This window comes from Oncorhynchus nerka, linkage group LG23, assembly GCF_034236695.1.
Source record: "Oncorhynchus nerka isolate Pitt River linkage group LG23, Oner_Uvic_2.0, whole genome shotgun sequence".
NCBI classification, from domain to species: Eukaryota; Metazoa; Chordata; class Actinopteri; order Salmoniformes; family Salmonidae; genus Oncorhynchus; species Oncorhynchus nerka.
The window spans coordinates 6,370,205-6,398,044 of NC_088418.1; the positions used below are offsets into that span (position 1 = coordinate 6,370,205).

General features: G+C 45.1%; 1 protein-coding gene across 1 annotated transcript in view; it reads right to left on the reverse strand.

Moving 5' to 3' along the window:
• Positions 1–3,014: 3,014 nt before the first annotated feature.
• Positions 3,015–27,840, reverse strand: part of LOC135563929 (zinc finger CCHC domain-containing protein 24-like) — a 55,076-nt gene continuing 30,250 nt past the window's right edge. Inside the window, exons 3-4 of the mRNA XM_065007803.1 lie at positions 6,425–6,589; positions 3,015–5,194 (exon numbers count right to left, since the gene is read on the reverse strand). Coding sequence (XP_064863875.1) covers positions 5,081–5,194; positions 6,425–6,589 — 279 coding nt within the window. The 3' untranslated portion in view covers positions 3,015–5,080. The remainder of the gene's footprint in view (positions 5,195–6,424; positions 6,590–27,840) is intronic.

A 27,840-nucleotide genomic window follows, 5' to 3' on the forward strand; every position in this document is an offset into this window, starting at 1 on the left:
GGTTCTGACCCACAGCAGTCTCTGAAGATATGGTTCTGACCCACAGCAGTCTCTGAAGATATGGTTCTGACCCACAGCAGTCTCTGAAGATATGGTTCTGACCCACAGCAGTCTGGGAAGATATGGTTCTGACCCACAGCAGTCTCTGAAGATATGGTTCTGACCCACAGCAGTCTCTGATAAAAACATACAGTAACTAGTCCATGTTCTATATTTCCAATGGAACATGTTAATGCAAAGTAATAAATATATAAACAGGTCTGACATCTTTATAATCGCTTTTTTAGTTAATTCACAGTTGATAAGATATGCTGTTGACCCCCAACAACATAATCCACTTCACCGGGAGCCAGGATTCAATCAAATGTGCGTTGTCGATAAGTGTATTACACTGTTGACAAACGCACCTTTTATTAAAGGCACATTTCCCTGAATAACCTTTCTTTCTGTACTTTTATTAAAGGCACATTTCCCCGAATAACCTTTCTTTCTGTATTTTTATTAAAGGCACATTTCCCCGACATTAAACAGTGCGGATGACCACTCAAGCATAAATTACTTTTACTTTTTTGCTACGCATTTGTTGTTGTTGTTGTTGTTATTGTTTGTTGACAAACACACCTTTGATGGAATCCCAGCCTTGATTATTTTATTAAGACTATTTTTTATTTTATTAAGAAATGAAATGAATGAACACATCTACATAAAGTAAAACCTGAAGTATTACTCAAGTACTAGTACAGGTACAGTTGAAGTCGGAAGTTTACATACACTTTAGCCAAATACATTTATTAAACTCAGTTTTTCACAAATTCCTGACATTTAATCATTTAGTAAAAATGTCCTATCTTAGGTCAGTTAAGATCACCACTTTATTTTAAGAATGTGAAATGTCAGAATAATAGAAAAGAGAATTATTTATTTCAGCTTTTATTTATTTCATCACATTCACATTGGGTCAGAAGTTTACATACACTCAATTACTATTTGGTAGCATTGCCTTTAAATTGTTTCACTTGGGTCAAACGTTTCGGGTAGCCTTCCACAAGCTTCCCACAATAAGTTGGGTGAATTTTGGCCCATTCCTCCTGGCAGAGCTGGTGTAACTGAGTCAGGTTTGTAGGCCTCCTTGCTCGCACACGCTTTTTCAGTTCTGCCCACATATGTTCTATGTCAGGGCTTTGTGATGGCCACTCCAATACCTTGACATTGTTGTCCTTAAGCCATTTTGCCACAACTTTGGAAGTATGCTTGGGGTCATTGTCCATTTGGAAGACACATTTGCGACCAAGCTTTAACTTCCTGACTGATGTCTTGAGATGTTGCTTCAATATATCCACATAATTTTCCTCCCTCATGATGCCATCTATTTTGTGAAGTGCACCAGTTCCTCCTGCAGCAAAGCACCCCCACAACATGATGCCACCACCCCCGTGCTTCACGGTTGGGATTGTGTTCTTCAGCTTGCAAGCCTCCCCCTTTTTCCTCCAAACATAACGGTGGTCATTATGGCCAAACAGTTCTATTTTTGTTTCATCAGACCAAAGTACGTTCAACTCCAGGAGACAGAACTTCTTCCTGAGCGGTATGACGGCTGCGTGGTCCCATGGTGTTTACACTTGGGTACTATTTTCTGAGGTCTTGGCTGATTTCTTTAGATTTTCCCATGATGTCAAGCAAAGAGTCAGTGAGTTTGAAGGTAGACTTTGAAATACATCCACTGATACACCTCCAATTTACTCAAATGATGTCAATTAGCCTATCAGAAGCTTCTAAAGCCATGGCATCATGAAATTTAACCAAGCTGTTTAAAGGCACAGTCAACTTAGTGTATGTAAACTTCTGACCCACTGGAATTGTGATACAGTGAAGTATAAGTGAAATAATCGGTAAACAATCGCTGGAAAAATGACTTGTGTCATGCACAAAGTAGATGTCCTAACCGACTTGCCAAAACTATAGTTTGTTAACAAGAAATTTGTAGAGTGGTTGAAAAACAAGTTTTAATTACTCCAATCTAAGTGTATGTAAACTTCCGACTTCAACTGTTATAACAAATGACTAAATGAACGAATCCTGTAAACACAGAGGCTGCGTTTAGACAGGCAGCCCAATTTTGATATTTCTTTTCACTAATTGGTCTTTTAACCAATCAGATCTCTGAAAAAAGGATTTGACGTAAAAAGATGTGATGTGATTGGTTAAAACCCAGCCTAACAGATGTCACTCAAGCCCCATTTATATCTGGTTCTAACATGCATCCTTTGTCATGATCTTGTCCTGATTGTGTCAACATTTTCAGACAGGTGTAGACGATTAAAAGAAAAGCACTGTGATCTGATCTTCCTGACCACGTCCGGAGGTAGTCGACCATTTAAAATCGTCGGTATCCCCCGCCTTCTAAAAATATTTCACAGGTGGCACCACGGACTTACGGCATCAAATTGTGTCTTAAAATAAATAAGCAAATACTACTTTGAAAGAACGGCTATCAGAATCATGAGGATACAGTGATGGAACCCAGGGAACCCAGGGAATCAATCTGGGGCGACAGGGTAGCCTAGTGGTTAGAGCGTTGGACTATTAACCGGAAGGTTGCAAGTTCAAACCCCCGAGCTGACAAGGTACAAATCTGTCGTTCTGGCCCTAGGCCGTCATTGAAAATAAGAATTTGTTCTTAACTGACTTGCCTAGATAAATAAAGGTAAAAAATCTGGACACAGTGGACGGATATGATACATTTTTAACACCGTGTGTAGACATATTTTCAGAAAATGTGAGCACAATAAGAATGCGGACAACATCAGGACAAAGGATGCATGTCAATGGCATGAAGAAAAGGCTAGAGGTACAGCTTAACATTGGGTAGGTAGGTAGGAGCTACTATGTCATAAAACACACAACACACACAAGGTTTGGGGTCAATTCCACTTCAATTCAGGAAGTAATTGAATCCTGACAAGACTTAAGTGAAATGGAATTGTCCCCAATTCACACATGTAGGGAACAGAGAAACAGGTCAAAAACGTTTTTATAAACATAATAACAATAACAACAGAGTATTGACGGTTGATCAGGCCTATTTTACTGAGATATACACAACACATTAGATGAGCGTCAACTCTTCATTAACCACTGGAGGGTTAAGTCAACTTAAGGCAAAGGGAAGTGAACCAGGCAAGTCAACTACAGGCCAGGGAAGTGAACCAGGGAAGTCAACTAAAGACCAGGGAAGTCAACTACAGGCCAGGGAAGTCAACTACAAGCCAGGGAAGTCAACTTAAGGCCAGGGACGTCAACTAAAGGCCAGGGAAGTCAACTACAGGCCAGGGAAGTCAACTACAGGCCAGGGAAGTCAACTACAAGCCAGGGAAGTCAACTTAAGGCCAGGGACGTCAACTAAAGGCCAGGGAAGTCAACTACAGGCCAGGGAAGTCAACTACAGGCCAGGGAAGTCAACTACAGGCCAGGGAAGTCAACATAAGACCAGGGAAGTCAACTCAAGGCCAGGGAAGTCAACTACAGGCTAGGGAAGTCAACTACAGGCCAGGGAAGTCAACATAAGGCCAGGGAAGTCAACTCAAGGCCAGGGAAGTCAACTACAGGCCAGGGAAGTCAACTACAGGCCAGGGAAGTCAAGGCCTAAAGGCCAGGGAAGTCAACTACAGGCCAGGGAATCGAACCAGGGAAGTCAACCTAAGGCCAGGGAAGTCAACTACAGGCCAGGGAATCGAACCAGGGAAGTCAACCTAAGGCCAGGGAAGTCAACTACAGGCCAGGGAAGTCAACAAATGGCCAGGGAAGTGAACCAGGGAAGTCAACTACAGGCCAGGGAAGTGAACCAGGGAAGTCAACTAAAGGCCAGGGGAGTCAACTACAGGCCAGGGAAGTGAACCAGGGAAGTCATCTTAAGGCCAGGGAAGGTAACTACAGGCCAGGGAAGTCAACTAAAGGCCAGGGAAGTGAACCAGGGAAGTCAACTTAAGGCCAGGGAAGTCAACTACAGGCCAGGGAAGTCAACTAAATGCCAGGGAAGTCAACTAAAGGCCAGGGAGGTCAACTACAGGCCAGGGAAGTCAACTAAAGGCCAGGGAAGTCAACTAAAGGCCAGGGAAGTCAACTAAAGGCCAGGGAAGTGAACCTGGGAAGTCAACTTAAGGCCAGGGAAGTGAACCAGGGAAGTCAACTTAAGGCCAGGGAAGGTAACTACAGGCCAGGGAAGTGAACTACAGGCCAGGGAAGTGAACCAGGGAAGTCAACTTAAGGCCAGGGAAGTCAACTACAGGCCAGGGAAGTCAACTACAGGCCAGGGAAGTCAACTACAGGCCAGGGAAGTGAACCAGGGAAGTCAACTTAAGGCCAGGGAAGTCAACTAAAGGCCAGGGAAGTCAACTACAGGCCAGGGAAGTGAACCAGGGAAGTCAACTTAAGGCCAGGGAAGACAACTACAGGCCAGGGAAGTGAACCTGGGAAGTCAACTTAAGGCCAGGGAAGTCAACTACAGGCCAGGGAAGTCAACAAATGGCCAGGGAAGTCAACTAAAGGCCAGGGGAGTCAACTACAGGCCAGGGAAGTGAACCAGGGAAGTCAACTTAAGGCCAGGGAAGGTAACTACAGGCCAGGGAAGTCAACTAAAGGCCAGGGAAGTGAACCAGGGAAGTCAACTACAGGCCAGGGAAGCCAACTAAAGGCCAGGGAAGTCAACTAAAGGCCAGGGAGGTCAACTACGGGCCAGGGAAGTCAACTAAAGGCCAGGGAAGTGAACCTTGGAAGTCAACTACAGGCCAGGGAAGTGAACCTGGGAAGTCAACTTAAGGCCAGGGAAGTGAACCAGGGAAGTCAACTTAAGGCCAGGGAAGGTAACTACAGGCCAGGGAAGTGAACTACAGGCCAGGGAAGTGAACCAGGGAAGTGAACTTGACTTTGGGGTGAAGTTTATCCTACTGTAGGTAGATATCTAGGATCAGCTTCCCCTCCCCCAGACCCGACCTTAAACATTAGTGTAGAAAATGCTAAACTGACCCAAGATCAGTGTCTAGAGGGCAACTCCATGAACTTGCGGCCAGATAGCGACAGGTTATTATTGCACGCGACGACAGTAGTACCCGAGGACCTTGCATTTTTCACACAGGTGCTGTGGGTGCTCCTTGCTCTGGTCTGAAACATCTAACCCATCAGGTTTCTCCAGAGGTCTCTACACAGAGAAACACAGGTAACATTAAGCTATTGAAAACACAGAGAAACACAGGTAACATTAAGCTATTGAAAACACAGAGAAACACAGGTAACATTAAGCTATTTAAAACACAGAGAAACACAGGTAACATTAAGCTATTTAAAACACTGAGAAACACAGGTAACATTAAGCTATTTAAAACACAGAGAAACACAGGTAACATTAAGCTATTTAAAACACAGAGAAACACAGGTAACATTAAGCTATTTAAAACACAGAGAAACACAGGTAACATTAAGCTATTTAAAACACAGAGAAACACAGGTAACATTAAGCTATTAAAAACACAGTGTGTTCAACCTTTTATGTATCCAGGTCCCCTTGACGTCAGAGGATCTCTTTTACAAGGGAGTGGCCACCGATATTTTTTAAATATTTTTTTCTCCCCAATTTCGTGGTATCCAATTGTTAGTAGTTACTATCTTGTCTCATCGCTACAACTCCTGTACGGGCTCGGGAGAGACAAAGGTCGAGAGCCATGCGTCCGCCGAAACACAACCCAACCAAGCCGCACTGCTTCTTAACACAGCGCGCATCCAACCCGGAAGCCAGCCGGAAGCCAGCTGCACCAATGTGTGAGGAAACACCGTACACCTAGCGACCTGGTCAGCGTGCACTGTGCCTGGCCTGCCACAGGAGTCGCTAGTGCGCGATGAGACAAGGATATCCCTACCGGCCAAACCCTCCCTAACCCGGACGACGCTAGGCCAATTGTACCTCCCGGTCGGGGCCTGCTGCAACAGAGCCTGGGCACGAACCCAGAGTCTCTGGTGGCGCAGCTAGCACTGTCGCGGCCGGCTGCAACAGAGCCTGGGCTCGAACCCAGAGTCTCTGGTGGCGCAGCTAGCACTGTCGCGGCCGGCTGCAACAGAGCCTGGGCTCGAACCCAGAGTCTCTGGTGGCGCAGCTAGCACTGCGATGCAGTGCCTTAGACTACTGCGCCACCCGGGAGGCCCGGCCACCGATATTTAAAGGGTTTATAAACGGTTAATTATTAGTTTATAAATCAGTAATAAACACTTCAAAGTTACACAATCAGTTGAAATAATGTCCTTGAGACAATAGAACAATTGGATGGAGGTACGTCATGGTAGCCTGATCTTATATGTAGGCCTATATGCAAGACAACACAAACAGATCTGGGACCAGGCTAATATCATGGATAATAAACTAAATGGAAGTATTTACCTGCTTGTGAGGGTAAACGTTGATGTGGCACTTGATACATTCTTGTCCCATGTTGGCCCAGGAGTTCCCACTCATCCACTTCCTCTTGCATTTAGGGCACTTGTATTCCCCGAAACATCTCTTCTTGCCCTGATATGGGGTCTGGCCTTCCCCTTTCGGCCGAGCCTGGAGACAAAGCATATAGAAGCATTGCACTGAATTTACAGATGAAACAACATCAAATGGTCATATTTCATTTTAGTATACAGAGCGAAGTCTCTGTGCTCAGCAGGTCCTCTACATCCAGGTGCTGCTTTTGGCAGATACAGCAAGTACCCAGAAAAACAGTGTAAAAACTGCAAACTGTTAAAAAAAAAAACGCAGACCGACCTTCACTTCTATTTATTTGTAATTTGCCGTGAATCAACTAACAATGTTTCACATACCACTTTCTTCGGTGTCACTGAATGACAGTGGCATTACGACAACTGATGTTACGACCACTGACAATGGTCTTACATTTTAGCAGCCACTCTTATCCAGAGTGACTCGTAGGAAAGTTAAGTGCCTTGCTCAAGAGCACATCAACATATTTTTCGCCAAGTCGGGTCAGGGATTCCAACCAGCGACATTTCAGTTTCAGGCCCAAATCGCTTAACCGCTACCTGCTATCTTGACTCCAGGTGACGTGACGACCACTGACCACTGGTCTTGACTCTAGGTGGGTCTTGACTCTAGGTGACGTTACGACCACTGACCACGGTCTTGACTCTAGGTGACGCTACGACCACTGACCACTGGTCTTGACTCTAGGTGACGTGACGACCACTGACCACTGGTCTTTACTCCAGGTGACGTGACGACCACTGACCACTGGTCTTGACTCTAGGTGGGTCTTGACTCTGGGTGACGTTGCGACCACTGACCACGGTCTTGACTCTAGGTGACGTTACGACCACTGACCACTGGTCTTGACTCTAGGTGACGTGACGACCACTGACCACTGGTCTTGACTCTAGGTGGGTCTTGACTCTAGGTGACGTGACGACCACTGACCACTGGTCTTGACTCCAGGTGACGTTACGACCACTGACCACTGGTCTTGACTCTAGGTGGGTCTTGACTCTAGGTGACGTTACGACCACTGACCACTGGTCTTGACTCTAGGTGACGTGATGACCACTGACCACTGGTCTTGACTCTAGGTGACGTTACGACCACTGACCACGGTCTTGACTCTAGGTGACGTTACGACCACTGACCACTGGTCTTGACTCTAGGTGGGTCTTGACTCTAGGTGGGCCTTGACTCTAGATGACGTTACGACCACTGACCACTGGTCTTGACTCTAGGTGACGTTACGACCACTGAAAATGGTCTTGACTCTAGGTGGGTCTTGACTCTAGGTGACGGACGTTACGACCACTGACCACTGGTCTTGACTCTAGGTGACGTGACGACCACTGACCACTGGTCTTGACTCTAGGTGGGTCTTGACTCTAGGTGGGCCTTGACTCTAGATGACGTTACGACCACTGACCACTGGTCTTGACTCTAGGTGACATTACGACCACTGAAAACGGTCTTGACTCTAGGTGGGTCTTGACTCTAGGTGACGTTACGACCACTGACCACTGGTCTTGACTCTAGGTGACGTTACGACCACTGACCACTGGTCTTGACTCTAGGTGACGTTACGACCACTGAACACTGGTCTTGACTCTTGGTCCACATATTGTATATTTAGAAATACATTACATTGCCAAATGCACATAATGTGTATCAATCCAATCGCCTCCTATCACTTTAGCAGGAGGAGATAACATATTGTGTTTCTCAACTTTAACAGGAGGGCCAACATATTGTGTTTCTCAACTTTAGCAGGAGGGCCAACATATTGTGTTTCTCAACTTTAGCAGGAGGAGATAACATATTGTGTTTCTCAACTTTAGCAGGGAGGGGATAACATATTGTGTTTCTCAACTTTAGCAGGAGGAGATAACATATTGGGTTTCTCAACTTTAGCAGGAGGAGATAACATATTGTGTTTCTCAACTTTAGCAGGAGGAGATAACATATTGGGTTTCTCAACTTTAGCAGGAGGAGATACCATATTGGGTTTCTCAACTTTAGCAGGGAGGGACAACATATTGTGTTTCTCAACTTTAGCAGGAGGAGATAACATATTGGGTTTCTCAACTTTAGCAGGAGGAGATAACATATTGTGTTTCTCAACTTTAGCAGGAGGAGATAACATATTGGGTTTCTCAACTTTAGCAGAAGGGGATAACATATTGTGTTTCTCAACTTTAGCAGAAGGGGACAACATATTGTGTTTCTCAACTTTAGCAGGAGGAAATAACATATTGGGTTTCTCAACGTTAGCAGGAGATAACATATTGTGTTTCTCAACTTTAGCAGGAGGAGATCATATTGACTCAACTTTAGCAGGAGGAGATAACATATTGGGTCTTCAACTTAGCAGGAGTCTTGAGATAACATATTGTGTTTGACTTTAGCAGGAGGAGATAACATATTGTGTTTTCAACTTTAGCAGAAGGGGACAACATATTGAGCAGGAGGAGATAACATATTGTGTTTCAACTTTAGCAGGGAGGGACAACATATTGTGTTTCTCAACTTTAGCAGGAGGAGATAACATATTGGGTTACTCAACTTTATCAGGAGGAGATCATATTGGTTTCTCAACTTTAGCAGGAGGAGATACTATATTGGGACCACTTTCTTGACTCTATTGTGTTTCTCAACTTTAGCAGAACAGAATAACATATTGTGTTTCTCAACTTTAGCAGAAGGAGATAACATATTGTGAACTTTACTGGTCATATTTGACTCTTTGAGATAACATATTGTGTTTCTCAACTACATTAGCAGCCAAATAACATATTGTGTTTCTCAACATTAGCAGGAGGGCCAACATATTGGGTTTCTCAACTTTAGCAGGGAGGGGATAACATATTGGGTTTCTCAACTTTAGCAGGGAGGAGATAACATATTGTGTTTCTCAACTTTAGCAGAAGGAGATAACATATTGTGTTTCTCAACTTTAGCAGGAGGGATAACATATTGGGTTTCTCAACTTTAGCAGGAGGAGATAGCATATTGTGTTTCTCAACTTTAGCATGGAGGAGATAACATATTGTGTTTCTCAACTTTAGCAGGGAGGTATAACATATTGGGTTTCTGTGGAGCATTGCCAGCTCAAATCACTGAAGCAGAATTATGAAGAGATTTGATAACAGCCTCGTCGGTGGTTAAGATGAAGGGAAAAGCAGTTCATAATCACATTGAATGTTGGTCTAAGTTTCTGTCAAACTGCATAATGAGAAATAAGGCAGTATCCCCGATGGACCACTATTCATTATATAGATCACTACTTCTGACCAGAGTCCTATGGACCCCTATTCACTATATATATATATATATATATATATATATATATATATATATATATATATATATATATTCACTCTATAGAACATGAAGTGAGTTCCAATAGAACATGAAGTGAGTTCCTATAGAACATGAAGTGAGTTCCTATAGAACATGAAGTGAGTTCGAATAGAACATGAAGTGAGTTCCTATAGAACATGAAGTGAGTTCCAATAGAACATGAAGTGAGTTCCTATAGAACATGAAGTGAGTTCTTATAGAACATTAAGTGAGTTCCAATAGAACACAAAGTGAGTTCCAATAGAACATGAAGTGAGTTCCTATAGAACAAGAGTGAGTTCCTATAGAACAAGGAGTGAGTTCCTATAGTACAAGGAGTGAGTTCCTATAGAACACAAAGTGAGTTCCAATAGAACACGAAGTGAGTTCCTATAGAACATGAAGTGAGTTCCTATAGAACAAGGAGTGAGTTCCAATAGAACAAGGAGTGAGTTCCTATAGAACAAGGAGTGAGTTCCAATAGAACAAGGAGTGAGTTCCAATAGAACAATTAGTGAGTTCCTATAGAACACGAAGTGAGTTCCTATAGAACACGAAGTGAGTTCCTATAGAACAAGGAGTGAGTTCCTATAGAACACAAAGTGAGTTCCTATAGAACACAAAGTGAGTTCCTATAGAACACGAAGTGAGTTCCTATAGAACACGAAGTGAGTTCCTATAGAACATGAAGTGAGTTCCTATAGAACACAAAGTGAGTTCCTATAGAACAAGGAATGAGTTCCTATAGAACACAAAGCGAGTTCCTATAGAACAAGGAGTGAGTTCCTATAGAACACAAAGTGAGTTCCTATAGAACACAAAGTGAGTTCCTATAGAACATGAAGTGAGTTCCTATAGAACATGAAGTGAGTTCCTATAGAACACGAAGTGAGTTCCTATAGAACAGGAGTGAGTTCCTATAGAACACGAAGTGAGTTCCTATAGAACATGAAGTGAGTTCCTATAGAACATGAAGTGAGTTCCTATAGAACGTGAAGTGAGTTCCAATAGCACATAAAGTGAATTCCTATAGAACATGGAGTTCTCTAGTTCTATGGAGTGTTCTATGGTCCAGCTATGCTCCCTGAGGAGCATAGCGGAGGCCCAGCCCAGTGATGGACCAATCACAGCCCTCCTCCTCTACAGGACACATACCTCAGCCTCTCTGTCATCCTTCCCTCCCAGCTGGCCTCTGTCGGCCAATCAGGACTTGGGAGGGGGGGGGGGAAGGAAATCAACCCCAGATGAGCTTCACTCCACTTGTATAACTGGAGAAAAATCCTAAACCCAACATAAAGAAATTATTTCAACATCGACTGGTTTAAATTAAAAACACCCCTTCGGAGGTTAAAGGAGGTTGGGGCAACCAGCCAAATGACATTGATCTGTTGTCATTAGGACTCCCTCAGAGCAGAGACAAACCTTTCTAGGAATGAATATGAGTGTTGGCCTTTCTGCAGCCATGTATCACAGTAACAGTGAATATATTTCAAAATGTGATTAAATACATTGTACCCAACTGTTTCAATGCATTTATCCATCCAACACTTTGCATTCCATATGCAAACTCCAAGAAGAGTCCCCTTGTTGTTCTGATGCCAGGCGCTGTCTGTAGTTAGTGATGATGGCCTGTATCCTATCTCACCACTCTCTCATCAGCCCAGTTACAGCCTGCGTCCCAAATGGTACCGTATCCCCTATTTTGTCCACTACTTTTGACAGATAGGCAATTTGGAGGGAATAGGGTTCCATTTGGAGGGAATAGGGTTCCATTTGGAGGGAATAGGGTTCATTTGGAGGGAATAGGGTTCCATTTGGAGGATTAGGGTTCCATTTGGAGGGAATAGGGTTCCATTTGGAGGGAATAGGGTTCATTTGGGAGGAATAGGGTTCATTTGGGAGGAATAGGGTTCATTTGGGAGGAATAGGGTTGATTTGGGAGGAATAGGGTTCATTTGGGGAGGAATAGGGTTCATTTGGAAGGAATAGGGTTCATTTTGGAGGATTAGGGTTCCATTTGGAGGTATTAGGGTTCCATTTGGAGGGAATAGGGTTCCATTTGGAGGGAATATGGTTCCATTTGGGAGGAATAGGGTTCATTTGGGAGGAATAGGGTTCATTTGGAAGGAATAGGGTTCATTTGGGACAGCCCAGAGAGAGAGAAAGAGCCATGATCTTCCTGCTGCCGGAGGAAACAGCTTTCCCTCCACACAGCAAAACACACAGTGTCACACATATGGTGTCAAAGAGCACTGCACACTTCACAGTTTCCACCCGGTCCAACGAAGCGCATGGCACGGACAGGGACAACTGATGAAAGACGCACAAAAGCTGACAAGAGACAATCTCTTAAAATGTCCTGAGAGCAATAGGATGGCGACAGTGTTCTGTAACCTGTGTAGGGTAAATGAAGATCTCCTCAAACAGTAGCTAAGGTTTCCATCCAATTAGCCACAGATTTTCATGCAAATATTCTAGAATATGCTAATTTTCCCACCTGTGGTGTGTTTTTACCAAGCGGACTTGTTGGACGATGTAGTGAACACAGAATGTACTTTTTCGCTTAAGTTTTCATGCACCGAATAATAATTAAAAAAAATTTAAAATGTGTTTTCATCGCATTTTCAACTCTACTGAGAGTTTTGTCACAGACACTGTTGCGTTAAATCTGTCTACTCTGGTCTTGGCACGTAGCTTGGCTCTAGCCAACAGCTCACAGATACAGTAGGCTGTGAGGGTAGGCTACTCTACATGATGAGATTATTATGGATAAGAGCAAGAATTTTATTTGTCAAAATGGCAGCCAAGCATCGATCATCATGTCACCATGAACAAGACCCTGGAAATGTATTGTAAATCAGCATCAAGCTCGTCACCGTAAACTTATTTCATAAACTGCATGGTTTCCTGAGTCCTAGTGGGACGACCACACAACAGATCAAATCAAATTGTATTAGTCACATGCTTCAAATACAAACAGTGTAGACCTTACAGTGAAATGCTTACTTACGAGCTCCTAATCAACAATGCAGTTAAAAAAAAACCTGGATAAGAATAAGAAATTAAAGTAAAAAGTAGTTAAAGAGCAGTAGTAAAATAACAATAGCGAAGCGAATAACAAGATATACAGGGGGTACCGGTACAGAGTCAATGTGGAGGCTATATACAGGGGGTACCGGTACAGAGTCAATGTGGAGGCTATATACAGGGGGTACCGGTACAGAGTCCATGTGGAGGCTATATACAGGGGGTACCGGTACAGAGTCAATGTGGAGGCTATATACAGGGGGTACCGGTACAGAGTCAATGTGGAGGCTATATACAGGGGGTACCGGTACAGAGTCAATGTGGAGGCTATATACAGGGGGTACCGGTACAGAGTCAATGTGCGGGGGCACCGGTTAGTTGAGGTAATACAGTGGGGCAAAAAAGTATTTAGTCAGCCACCAATTGTGCAAGTTCTCCCACTTAAAAAGATGAGAGAGGCCTGTGATTTTCATCATAGGTACACTTCAACTATGACAGATAAAATGAGAGAAAAAAATCCAGAAAATCACATTGTAGGATTTTTAATGAATTTATTTGCAAATTATGGTGGAAAATAAGTATTATTATTTTTATATTATTATTATTATTATTATTATATAAGTATAGCTTAGCATCTGCTTCATCTGACCACTTTTTAATTGATTTAGTCACGGGTGCTTCCTGCTTTAATTTTTTGCTTTTAGCACGAATCAGGAGGATAGAATTATGGTCAGATTTGCCAAATGGAGGGCGAGGGAGAGCTTTGTATACATCTCTGTGTGTGGAGTACAGGTGGTCCAGAGTTTTTCTTCCTCTGGTTGCACATTTAACACGCTGATAGAAATTTGGTGAAACTGATTTAAGTTTCCCTGCATTAAAGTCCCCGGCCACTAGGAGCGCCACCTCTTTTCCTGTTTGCTTATGGCGGAATGCAGCTCAATGAGTGCGGTTTTAGTGCCAGCATCGGTCTGTGGTGGTATGTAGACAGTTACGAAAAATACAGATGAAAAATCTCTAGAAAGATAGTGTGGTCTACAGCTTATCATGAGATGTTCTACCTCAAGCGAACAATAGCTCGAGACTTCCTTAGATGTCATGCACCAGCTGTTATTTACAAAAATACATAGCCTGCCACTCTGTATGTGGCAGAGTACATAACCAGCCAGCTGTATGTTGATAGTGTCGTCGTTCAGCCACGACTCCGTGAAGCATAAGCTATTACAGTTTTGAATGTCCCGTTGGTAGTTTAATCTTCCACGTAGGTCATCTATTTTATTGTCCAAAGTTTGCACGTGTGCTAGCAGTATGGAAGGAAGTGGGGGTTTATTCCATCGTCTACGAATTCTCAGAAAGCAGCTCGCCCTCTGGCCCCTTTTTCTCCGCCTCCTCTTCACGCAAATCACAGGGATCTGGGCCTGTTCCCGAGAAAGCAGTATATCATTCACGTCGGGCTTGTCAGACTCGTTAAAGGGAAAAAAGGATTCTGCTAGTCCATGGTGACATCATGTACAAAATAAGTATCATCTCGTGACTGAGTTTACTTCGATATGATTACTATATGATTGCTATTATATCAACATTTCCACCTCCTTTTTCTCCAATAATTAATTTTACAGATACAAAAAGATCACACCATGTCGCACGATCTCAAATCTATCTGTCTGTCGCCATTTATAAAATTGTACTGAAACAGTATAGGACACTGTAGAGGACACTGTAGAGGACACTGTATAGGACACTGTATAGGACACTGTAGAGCACACTGTAGAGGACACTGTAGAGGACACTGTATAGGACACTGTAGAGGACACTGTAGAGGACACTGTATAGGACACTGTAGAGGACACTGTAGAGGACACTGTATAGGACACTGTAGAGGACACTGTAGAGGACACTGTATAGGACACTGTAGAGGACACTGTAGAGGACACTGTATAGGACACTGTAGAGGACACTGTAGAGGACACTGTATAGGACACTGTATAGGACACTGTAGAGGACACTGTAGAGGACACTGTATAGGACACTGTAGAGGACACTGTATAGGACACTGTAGAGGACACTGTATAGGACACTGTAGAGGACACTGTAGAGGACACTGTATAGGACACTGTAGAGGACACTGTAGAGGACACTGTATAGGACACTGTAGAGGACACTGTAGAGGACACAGTATAGGACACTGTAGAGGACACTGTAGAGGACACTGTATAGGACACTGTAGAGGACACTGTATAGGACACTGTAGAGGACACAGTATAGGACACTGTATAGGACACTGTAGAGGACACTGTAGACGACACTGTAGACGACACTGTATAGGACACTGTAGAGGACACTGTATAGGACACTGTATAGGACACTGTAGAGCACACTGTAGAGGACACTGTAGAGGACACTGTAGAGGACACTGTATAGGACACTGTAGAGGACACTGTAGAGCACACTGTAGAGGACACTGTAGAGCACACTGTATAGGAAACTTCCTGTTTCCAACTTCCTGTTTCCATCAAACTGTGGAAAAACTGTATAGGACACTGTAGAGGACACTGTAGACGACACTGTAGACGACACTGTATAGGACACTGTAGAGGACACTGTATAGGACACTGTATAGGACACTGTAGAGCACACTGTAGAGGACACTGTAGAGGACACTGTATAGGACACTGTAGAGGACACTGTAGAGGACACTGTAGAGGACACTGTAGAGCACACTGTATAGGAAACTTCCTGTTTCCAACTTCCTGTTTCCATCAAACTGTGGAAAAACTGTGGATGGAAACGTGGTCAGAGATAACTTGAAATAAGCCTGCTAACATTTGACATATCGTCTTCTAACTATGAATATATATATATAATATGTATAGCTTATTTGGCATAATGTAATAGGTATTAACTTGATAAATCTGGTTTTCTTTAGCAACGACAGAAGACTATTTTGGAAAACGTTATTTGATAAGCGGCAGCGTAGCCTAGTGGTTAGAGTGTAGGGACGGTAGGTAGCCTAGTGGTTAGAGTGTAGGGACGGTAGGTAGCCTAGTGGTTAGAGTGTAGGGACGGTAGGTAGCCTAGTGGTTAGAGTGTAGGGGCGGCAGGTAGCCTAGTGGTTAGAGTGTAGGGACGGTAGGTAGCCTAGTGGTTAGAGTGTAGGGACGGCAGGTAGCCTAGTGGTTAGAGTGTAGGGGGGGCAGGTAGCCTAGTGGTTAGAGTGTAGGGGCGGCAGGTAGCCTAGTGGTTAGAGCGTAGGGACGGCAGGTAGCCTAGTGGTTAGAGTGTAGGGACGGCAGGTAGCCTAGTGGTTAGAGTGTAGGGACGGTAGGTAGCCTAGTGGTTAGAGTGTAGGGACGGCAGGTAGCCTAGTGGTTAGAGTGTAGGGACGGCAGGTAGCCTAGTGGTTAGAGTGTAGGGACGGTAGGTAGCCTAGTGGTTAGAGTGTAGGGACGGCAGGTAGCCTAGTGGTTAGAGTGTAGGGACGGTAGGTAGCCTAGTGGTTAGAGTGTAGGGACGGCAGGTAGCCTAGTGGTTAGAGTGTAGGGACGGTAGGTAGCCTAGTGGTTAGAGTGTAGGGACGGTAGGTAGCCTAGTGGTTAGAGTGTAGGGACGGCAGGTAGCCTAGTGGTTAGAGTGTAGGGACGGTAGGTAGCCTAGTGGTTAGAGTGTAGGGACGGTAGGTAGCCTAGTGGTTAGAGTGTAGGGACGGTAGGTAGCCTAGTGGTTAGAGTGTAGGGGCGGCAGGTAGCCTAGTGGTTAGAGCGTAGGGACGGCAGGTAGCCTAGTGGTTAGAGTGTAGGGACGGCAGGTAGCCTAGTGGTTAGAGTGTAGGGACGGTAGGTAGCCTAGTGGTTAGAGTGTAGGGACGGCAGGTAGCCTAGTGGTTAGAGTGTAGGGACGGCAGGTAGCCTAGTGGTTAGAGTGTAGGGACGGTAGGTAGCCTAGTGGTTAGAGCGTAGGGGCGGCAGGTAGCCTAGTGGTTAGAGCGTAGGGACGGCAGGTAGCCTAGTGGTTAGAGTGTAGGGACGGCAGGTAGCCTAGTGGTTAGAGTGTAGGGACGGCAGGTAGCCTAGTGGTTAGAGCGTAGGGACGGTAGGTAGCCTAGTGGTTAGAGTGTAGGGACGGCAGGTAGCCTAGTGGTTAGAGTGTAGGGACGGTAGGTAGCCTAGTGGTTAGAGCGTAGGGACGGCAGGTAGCCTAGTGGTTAGAGTGTAGGGACGGTAGGTAGCCTAGTGGTTAGAGTGTAGGGACGGCAGGTAGCCTAGTGGTTAGAGTGTAGGGACGGTAGGTAGCCTAGTGGTTAGAGTGTAGGGACGGCAGGTAGCCTAGTGGTTAGAGTGTAGGGGGGGCAGGTAGCCTAGTGGTTAGAGTGTAGGGGGGGCAGGTAGCCTAGTGGTTAGAGTGTAGGGACGGTAGGTAGCCTAGTGGTTAGAGCGTAGGGACGGCAGGTAGCCTAGTGGTTAGAGCGTAGGGACGGTAGGTAGCCTAGTGGTTAGAGCGTAGGGACGGCAGGTAGCCTAGTGGTTAGAGCGTAGGGACGGTAGGTAGCCTAGTGGTTAGAGCGTAGGGACGGCAGGTAGCCTAGTGGTTAGAGTGTAGGGGGGGCAGGTAGCCTAGTGGTTAGAGTGTAGGGACGGCAGGTAGCCTAGTGGTTAGAGTGTAGGGACGGTAGGTAGCCTAGTGGTTAGAGTGTAGGGACGGCAGGTAGCCTAGTGGTTAGAGTGTAGGGACGGTAGGTAACCTAGTGGTTAGAGTGTAGGGACGGCAGGTAGCCTAGTGGTTAGAGTGTAGGCACGGCAGGTAGCCTAGTGGTTAGAGTGTAGGGACGGTAGGTAGCCTAGTGGTTAGAGTGTAGGGACGGTAGGTAGCCTAGTGGTTAGAGTGTAGGGACGGCAGGTAGTCTAGTGGTTAGAGTGTAGGGACGGCAGGTAGTCTAGTGGTTAGAGTGTAGGGACGGTAGGTAGCCTAGTGGTTAGAGTGTAGGGACGGTAGGTAGCCTAGTGGTTAGAGTGTAGGGACGGCAGGTAGCCTAGTGGTTAGAGTGTAGGGACGGTAGGTAGCCTAGTGGTTAGAGTGTAGGGACGGTAGGTAACCTAGTGGTTAGAGTGTAGGGACGGTAGGTAGCCTAGTGGTTAGAGTGTAGGGACGGTAGGTAGCCTAGTGGTTAGAGTGTAGGCACGGCAGGTATCCTAGTGGTTAGAGTGTAGGGACGGCAGGTAGCCTAGCGGTTAGAGTGTAGGGACGGTAGGTAGCCTAGTGGTTAGAGTGTAGGGACGGCAGGTAGCCTAGTGGTTAGAGTGTAGAGACGGCAGGTAGTCTAGTGGTTAGAGTGTAGGGACGGCAGGTAGCCTAGTGGTTAGAGTGTAGGGACGGCAGGTAGTCTAGTGGTTAGAGTGTATGGACGGTAGGTAGCCTAGTGGTTTGAGTGTAGGGACGGCAGGTAGCCTAGTGGTTAGAGTGTAGGGAAGGCAGGTAGCCTAGTGGTTAGAGTGTAGGCACGGCAGGTATCCTAGTGGTTAGAGTGTAGGGACGGTAGGTAGCCTAGTGGTTAGAGTGTAGGCACGGCAGGTATCCTAGTGGTTAGAGTGTAGGGAAGGCAGGTAGCCTAGTGGTTAGAGTGTAGGGACGGTAGGTAGCCTAGTGTTTAGAGCGTTAGACTAGTAACCGAAAGGTTGCAAGTTTGAATCCCCGAGCTGACAAGGTAAAAAGCTGTCGTTCTGCCCCTGAACAAGGCAGTTAACCCCACTGTTCCTAGGCCGTCATTGAAAATAAGAATTTGTTCTTAACTGACTTGCCTAGTGAAATAAAGATAATAAAAAGGCAATGTTGGACATTAAAAGGTGAAACATCTCAAATATTATTTTTTTCTCTGCTTGGAGATCAATGTGGTGATTGTGATCAGAAAGAAACCAAACCAGATGTACATATAAATCAAAAGCATATTTTCATGATTCATGACTTGACTGACTGCTTGGTTTAAACATGCTTCAACTTGGGAACATGAGGCATCATTCATTCTGTTATTAACAAACTACATGTCTGCTCTGATGTTTCAAAGCATGAGCACACAAGGAAACAACACACACACAAGATGCAGAAACCTTGATGAATGCAGCAAAACTCCCAAGTCCTTCTAAAACGGAAGCAATTACAGACAAGGGCGAATCCTTTCTCAACTACAGCAGCGGACAGATTTGTTTCTTCAGTGGATGGTCGGAGGTCTGGAACATAATTGCAAATAATTTGTAGACTGCAAATTGATCGCAAGAAGCCCAAACAGATATAATATTTGAGTAAAACTATCATTTTAAACCGGTTTTCTTCGTTTGGTGCCTAATGTACAGAACCATGGCCCACTTAATAATTATTCCTGCCTGGTGAGAGAAAGGGCCTGGCCCCCTGGAGGTTGGCTCCCTCAGCATCTGGGAACCATCATGATAAACAATGGCTCTCTCTCTCTCTCTCTCTCTCTCTCTCTCTCTCTCTCTCTCTCTCTCTCTCTCTCTCTCTCTCTCATGAAAATTGTACTTGATCAAATGTGTTATTTGTATATTTAAAGTTTTCTAAAACAATCTCAAACAACAGCCTCAACAGATTGGCTCTTAGGGATAAAGGGCATTTATATTTTGATAATCACAATACGTCACTTGTGGGTAGTGCCAATAAAATAGCTATAACATATGGCCATGAGCACCCTTGGGACAAATACACACTCCAGTAAACCTGATGCATGTTATATGCTTTGTGTTCATGGGAAGACATACAAACAGTATTACCTAGGTAACCAACTGACATGCCACCTGAACCAGATGACCAAGTCCACAATGACTAAAGTCCTCCTTCTCTCTACCTTTTCAATGCCTCTTGGTACTCTATGGACTGGTTTCCCGGACACAGATTAAGTTCTGGACTAAAAAATGATTTTTTCGATGGACGAGTTCAGAACGAGGGTGTCCTAAAATCTGTGAACTTTAAAATATCACATAATTGCATAATTTATGTTACATGTCTCTCTATTCACGAGAGATAACTGTCTAACTGGTACCTGTAGTCCCTGACAGACAACAACACCAGGAGATTAAATGTACTATAATATATAAAAACCAAACACAGCAACTAGATAGCCCTTCCTGTTGTCCTGCAGCACATGTACAGCTGTTCTTTCTGGGCCGTTAGCGCGCCAAGGTATGCTGTTAAAAGGTTTACTTCATTACAACCATTAGACATTGCTCATGCAAAATACCACAAACCCCGCTAGTATGTTACTGAAACAGTCACACATCAGAATCAGTCTTCACGTTGAAAATGGATCAATCCTCCCCACTGTCTAAAGTCCTGTCTATGTGAAGCTATAAAGGCAGTATTTTCCCAAAGGCAAAGACACACACACACACACACACACACACACACACACACACACACACACACACACACACACACACACACACACACACACACACACACACACACACACACACACACACACACGAGAAGCTTCTCATTTCCAGTCAATTGAAGCAGGTTGTGTCCTGTTTGGCATGTCCCCCTTACTATCCATGATTTGAGTGCAGTCTGCCGAAAGGAAACTACAAGGCACACACACACACACACAGAGGGGTTGACTGTTTAACTTAACACTAGATTACAATCCATCTTCTCCTTAACTTTTGCCCCAAAATATTACACAGTGTGCAAAAAAAAGGAAAAGATGCAACAACAACAACAACAAACTAAACTTAAGAACGGGAAGCATAGAAATGGATCACGTAGAACAGATCTACTGTTTCTTTTGAGTTTACGGTCAATGAGAATTACATTTACATTTACATAGAATTACAGATCTATTAACTCACATTTCTATGTGAATTTTGGTTGGGTCACCCGAAAAGGAACATATTTTCAGCTTTAAGTTTAAGGGTTTTAATACATATTACAAGTGCAATGCTTTTTAATCAGAGAAGGATAAGAACAAAGTATGTTTGTTTATGTTGTGATGATACAGTCTGTCCCTTGTTTCCATGGATACTATACCTCCTTCCTAAAAAAACATGTGTACAAGGAAACACACGCATGGATTACTCAAACAGAGCTGTCTTTATGGATAGTCTATCACATAGAGCTGTCTTTATGGACGCAGGATAGTCTATCACATAGAGCTGTCTTTATGGACCCAGGATAGTCTATCACATAGAGCTGTCTTTATGGACCCAGGATAGTCTATCACATAGAGCTGTCTTTATGGATAGTCTATCACATAGAGCTGTCTTTATGGATAGTCTATCACATAGAGCTGTCTTTATGGACCCAGGATAGTCTATCACATAGAGCTGTCTTTATGGACCCAGGATAGTCTATCACATAGAGCTGTCTTTATGGACCCAGGATAGTCTATCACATAGAGCTGTCTTTATGGACCCAGGATAGTCTATCACATAGAGCTGTCTTTATGGACCCAGGATAGTCTATCACATAGAGCTGTCTTTATGGATAGTCTATCACATAGAGCTGTCTTTATGGATAGTCTATCACATAGAGCTGTCTTTATGGATAGTCTATCACATAGAGCTGTCTTTATGGATAGTCTATCACATAGAGCTGTCTTTATGGATAGTCTATCACATAGAGCTGTCTTTATGGACCCAGGATAGTCTATCACATGGAGCTGTCTTTATGGACCCAGGATAGTCTATCACATAGAGCTGTCTTTATGGACCCAGGATAGTCTATCACATAGAGCTATCTTTATGGACCCAGGATAGTCTATCACATAGAGCTGTCTTTATGGACCCAGGATAGTCTATCACATAGAGCTGTGTTTATGGACCCAGGATAGTCTATCACATGGAGCTGTCTTTATGGACCCAGGATAGTCTATCACACAGAGCTGTCTTTATGGACCCAGGATAGTCTATCACATAGAGCTGTCTTTATGGATAGTCTATCACATAGAGCTGTCTTTATGGACCCAGGATAGTCTATCACATAGAGCTGTCTTTATGGATAGTCTATCACATAGAGCTGTCTTTATGGATAGTCTATCACATGGAGCTGTCTTTATGGATAGTCTATCACATAGAGCTGTCTTTATGGATAGTCTATCACATAGAGCTGTCTTTATGGATAGTCTATCACATGGAGCTGTCTTTATGGATAGTCTATCACATAGAGCTGTCTTTATGGACCCAGGATAGTCTATCACATAGAGCTATCTTTATGGACCCAGGATAGTCTATCACATAGAGCTGTCTTTATTGACCCAGGATAGTCTATCACATAGAGCTATCTTTATGGACCCAGGATAGTCTATCACATAGAGCTGTCTTTATGGACCCAGGATAGTCTATCACATAGAGCTGTCTTTATTGACCTAGGTTAATCTATCAAAGTGAATCAATGATAGCTATATCACACATTGCCTTAGTCCACAAACCAACAGTGGTCAGGTTGTTTTGCCATGGTCTAGTTGATGACTTGTACAGCTGTGGGCTAGCTTTACATTTCAAAACATGGGAGCGTGACTGAGATTCAAATACAGAGTTTATCAAAACTTTATGGTTGAATCAAGTAACACAAAAAAAAATTAAAAAGCATAAAAAAAAAAAAAAATATTTAAAAAAATGGGAGAGGGAGTGAGATGTAAGACAGGCCAGGGACGGACATCAAAACTTTAGGGTTGCGGTGGAGAGGAAAAGTAGTTGTCTGCCATTTTTACGATGTAGCAGATGTGAAGTCAGTAACCCTGTTTCCTGGATGAAAAGATCTGTTTTCAAAACCAGACCGTGCTAAATTAATTCTAGCCTGGTCCCAGATCTCTTTGTGCTGTCTTGACAACTCTTATGGCAATAACCATAGGAGTTGATAAGACAGCACAAAGAGATCTGGGACCAGGCTAGAATTAATTTAGCACGGTCTGGTAGTAGATCAGTAGTCGGCACAAAGAGATCCTAAGCATTTCTCTTTCTGAAATGCTACGGAACTTTGACAATTAAGTATTTTTTAAACCTTCCCGCTTTGGGGTGGATGTCTCAATGTGTAGTTCATACAGGCATAATCAATTAGCATAAATCGTGTCTCACCTCAATTAACCACAAACTTGGCTATAACAGTTTATCCACAGCATCAGATGCACCTTATCTAAGAGATTTCACACTCTCTTCCTCTTGTTTCCCTTTCCTGCTCTCCCCACGTCTCTTCTCCTGAGTAGCGGAAAAATTCCAATGCATACAAGTAGTAGTTCCCACTGAGATGGGACGAGAGAACGAGGTAGTAGTTCCCACTGAGATGGGACTAGAGAACGAGTTAGTAATTCCCACTGAGATGGGACTAGAGAACGAGGTAGTAGTTCACAATGAGATGGGACTAGAGAACGGGGTAGTAGTTCCCACTGAGATGGGACGAGAGAACGAGGTAGTAGCTCCCACTGAGATGGGACGAGAGAACGAGGTAGTAGTTCCCACTGAGATGGGACGAGAGAACGAGGTAGTAGTTCCCACTGAGATGGGACGAGAGAACGAGGTAGTAGTTCCCACTGAGATGGGACTAGAGAACAAGGTAGTAGTTCCCACTGAGATGGGACGAGAGAACGAGGTAGTAATTCCCACTGAGATGGGACGAGAGAACGAGGTAGTAGTTCCCACTGAGATGGGACTAGAGAACAAGGTAGTAGTTCCCACTGAGATGGGACTAGAGAACGAGGTAGTAGTTCCCAATGAGATGGGACTAGAGAACGAGGTAGTAGTTCCCACTGAGATGGGACTAGAGAACGAGGTAGTAGTTCCCACTGAGATGGGACGAGAGAACGAGGTAGTAGTTCCCACTGAGATGGGTTGAGAGAACGAGGTAATAGTTCCCACTGAGATGGGACTAGAGAACGAGGTAGTAGTTCCCACTGAGATGGGACTAGAGAACGAGGTAGTAGTTCCCACTGAGATGGGATGAGAGAACGAGGTAGTAGTTCCCACTGAGATGGGACTAGAGAAGGAGGTAGTAGTTCCCACTGAGATGGGACTAGAGAACAAGGTAGTAGTTCCCACTGAGATGGGACGAGAGAACGAGGTAGTAGTTCCCACTGAGATGGGACTAGAGAACAAGGTAGTAGTTCCCACTGAGATGGGACTAGAGAACGAGGTAGTAGTTCCCACTGAGATGGGACGAGAGAACGAGGTAGTAGCTCCCACTGAGATGGGACTAGAGAACAAGGTAGTAGTTCCCACTGTGATGGGACGAGAGAACGAGGTAGTAGTTCCCACTGAGATGGGATAGAGAACGAGGTAGTAGACTGAGATAGAGAACGAGGTAGTAGCTCCCACTGAGATGGGACGAGAGAACGAGGTAGTAGATCCCACTGAGATGGGACTAGAGAACGAGGTAGTAGTTCCCACTGAGATGGGACGAGAGAACGAGGTAATAGTTCCCACTGAGATGGGACTAGAGAACGAGGTAGTAGTTCCCACTGAGAAGGGACTAGAGAACGAGGTAGTAGTTCCCACTGAGATGGGACTAGAGAACGAGGTAGTAGTTCCAACTGAGATGCGACTAGAGAACAAGGTAGTAGCTCCCACTGAGATGGGATGAAAGAACAAGGTAGTAGTTCCCACTGGGATGGGAGTAGAGAACGAGGTAGTAGTTCCCACTGAGATGGGATGAGAGAACGAGGTAGTAGTTCCCACTGAGATGGGACTAGAGAAGGAGGTAGTAGTTCCCACTGAGATGGGACTAGAACGAGGTAGTAGATCCCACTGAGATGGGATGAGAGAACGGGGTAGTAGATCCCACTGAGATGGGATGAGAGAACGAGGTAGTAGATCCCACTGAGATGGGATGAGAGAACGAGGTAGTAGATCCCACTGAGATGGGATGAGAGAACGAGGTAGTAGATCCCACTGAGATGGGATGAGAGAACGAGGTAGTAGATCCCACTGAGATGGGACTAGAGAACGAGGTAGTAGTTCCCACTGAGATGGGACTAGAGAAGGAGGTAGTAGATCCCACTGAGATGGGACGAGAGAACGAGGTAGTAGCTCCCACTGAGATGGGATGAAAGAACAAGGTAGTAGTTCCCACTGAGATGGGACGAGAGAACGAGGTAGTAGTTCCCACTGAGATGGGACTAGAGAACGAGGTAGTAGTTCCCACTGAGATGGGACGAGAGAATGAGGTAGTAGTTCCCACTGAGATGGGACTAGAGAACGAGGTAGTAGTTCCCACTGAGATGGGACTAGAGAACGAGGTAGTAGTTCCCAATGAGATGGGACTAGAGAACGAGGTAGTAGTTCCCACTGAGATGGGACGAGAGAACGAGGTAGTAGCTCCCACTGAGATGGGACGAGAGAACGAGGTAGTAATTCCCACTGAGATGGGACGAGAGAACGAGGTAATAGTTCCCACTGAGATGGGACTAGAGAACGAGGTAGTAGTTCCCACTGAGATGGGACGAGAGAACGAGGTAGTAGTTCCCACTGAGATGGGACGAGAGAACGAGGTAGTAGTTCCCACTGAGATGGGACAAGAGAACGAGGTAGTAGTTCCCACTGAGATGGGACTAGAGAACGAGGTAGTAGTTCCCACTGAGATGGGACTAGAGAACGAGGTAGTAGCTCCCACTGAGATGCGACTAGAGAACGAGGAAGTAGATCCCACTGAGATGGGATGAAAGAACAAGGTAGTAGTTCCCACTGAGATGGGACTAGAGAACAAGTAGTAGTTCCCACTGAGATGGAACTAGAGAACGAGGTAGTAGTTCCCACTGAGATGGGACTAGAGAACGAGGTAGTAATTCCCACTGAGATGGGACTAGAGAACGAGGTAGTAGCTCCCACTGAGATGCGACTAGAGAACGAGGAAGTAGATCCCACTGAGATGGGATGAAAGAACAAGGTAGTAGATCCCACTGAGATGGGACTAGAGAACAAGGTAGTAGTTCCCACTGAGATGGGACAAGAGAACGAGGTAGTAGTTCCCACTGAGATGGGACTATAGAACGAGGTAGTAGTTCCAACTGAGATGCGACTAGAGAACGAGGTAGTAGTTCCCACTGAGATGGAATGAGAGAACGAGGTAGTAGATCCCACTGAGATGGGATGAGAGATCGAGGTAGTAGATCCCACTGAGATGGGATGAGAGAACAAGGTAGTAGATCCCACTGAGATGGGATGAGAGAACAAGGTAGTAGTTCCCACTGAGATGGGATGAGAGAATGAGGTAGTAGATCCCACTGAGATGGGATGAGAGAACGAGGTAGTAGATCCCACTGAGATGGGACTAGAGAATGAGGTAGTTATCCGACTAAAATGGGACTAGAGAATGAGGTAGTAGATCCCACTGAGATGGGACTAGAGAACGAGGTAGTAGCTCCCACTGAGATGGGACTAGAGAATGAGGTAGTAGCTCCCACTGAGATGGGATGAAATAACAAGGGCGTAGTTCCCACTGAGAAGGGATGAAAGAACGAGGAAGAAGGCTCCCACTGAGATGGGATGAGAAAACGAGGTAGTAGCTCCCATTGAGATGGGATGAGAGAACGAGGTAGTAGCTCCCACTGAGATGGGATGAGAGAACGAGGTAGTAGATCCCACTGAGATGGGATGAGAGATCGAGGTAGTAGATCCCACTGAGATGGGATGATAGAACAAGGTAGTAGATCCCACTGAGATGGGATGAGAGAACAAGGTAGTAGATCTCACTGAGATGGGATGAGAGAATGAGGTAGTAGATCCCACTGAGATGGGATGAGAGAACGAGGTAGTAGATCCCACTGAGATGGGACTAGAGAACGAGGTAGTAGTTCCCACTGAGATGGGACTAGAGAACGAGGTAGTAGCTCCCACTGAGATGCGACTAGAGAACGAGGTAGTAGCTCCCACTGAGATGGGATGAAAGAACAAGGTAGTAGCTCCCACTGGGATGGGACTAGAAAACGAGGTAGTAGCTCCCATTGAGATGGGATGAGAGAATGAGGTAGTAGCTCCCACTGAGATGGGATGAAGGAAGGAGGTAGTAGCTCCCACTGAGATGGGACGAGAGAACGAGGTAGTAGTTCCCACTGAAATGGGACTAGAGAACGAGGTAGTAGGTCCCACTGAAATGGGACTAGAGAACGAGGTAGTAGTTCCCACTGAGATGGGACTAGAGAACGAGGTAGTAGTTCCCACTGAGATGGGACTAGAGAAGGAGGTAGTAGTTCCCACTGAGATGGGACTAGAGGAGGTAGTAGTTCCCACTGAGATGGGACTAGAGAACAAGGTAGTAGTTCCCACTGAGATGGGACGAGAGAACGAGGTAGTAGTTCCCACTGAGATGGGACTAGAGAACGAGGTAGTAGTTCCCACTGAGATGGGACTAGAGAACGAGGTAGTAGTTCCCACTGAGATGGGACGAGAGAACGAGGTAGTAGCTCCCACTGAGATGGGACTAGAGAACAAGGTAGTAGTTCCCACTGTGATGGGACGAGAGAACGAGGTAGTAGTTCCCACTGAGATGGGACTAGAGAACGAGTAAGTAGTTCCCACTGAGATGGGACGAGAGAACGAGGTAGTAGCTCCCACTGAGATGGGACGAGAGAACGAGGTAGTAGTTCCCACTGAGATGGGACGAGAGAACGAGGTAATAGTTCCCACTGAGATGGGACTAGAGAACGAGGTAGTAGTTCCCACTGAGATGGGACTAGAGAACGAGGTAGTAGTTCCCACTGAGATGGGACTAGAGAACGAGGTAGTAGTTCCAACTGAGATGCGACTAGAGAACGAGGTAGTAGCTCCCACTGAGATGGGATGAAAGAACAAGGTAGTAGTTCCCACTGGGATGGGAGTAGAGAACGAGGTAGTAGTTCCCACTGAGATGGGATGAGAGAACGAGGTAGTAGTTCCCACTGAGATGGGACTAGAGAAGGAGGTAGTAGTTCCCACTGAGATGGGATGATAGAACGAGGTAGTAGATCCCACTGAGATGGGATGAGAGAACGAGGT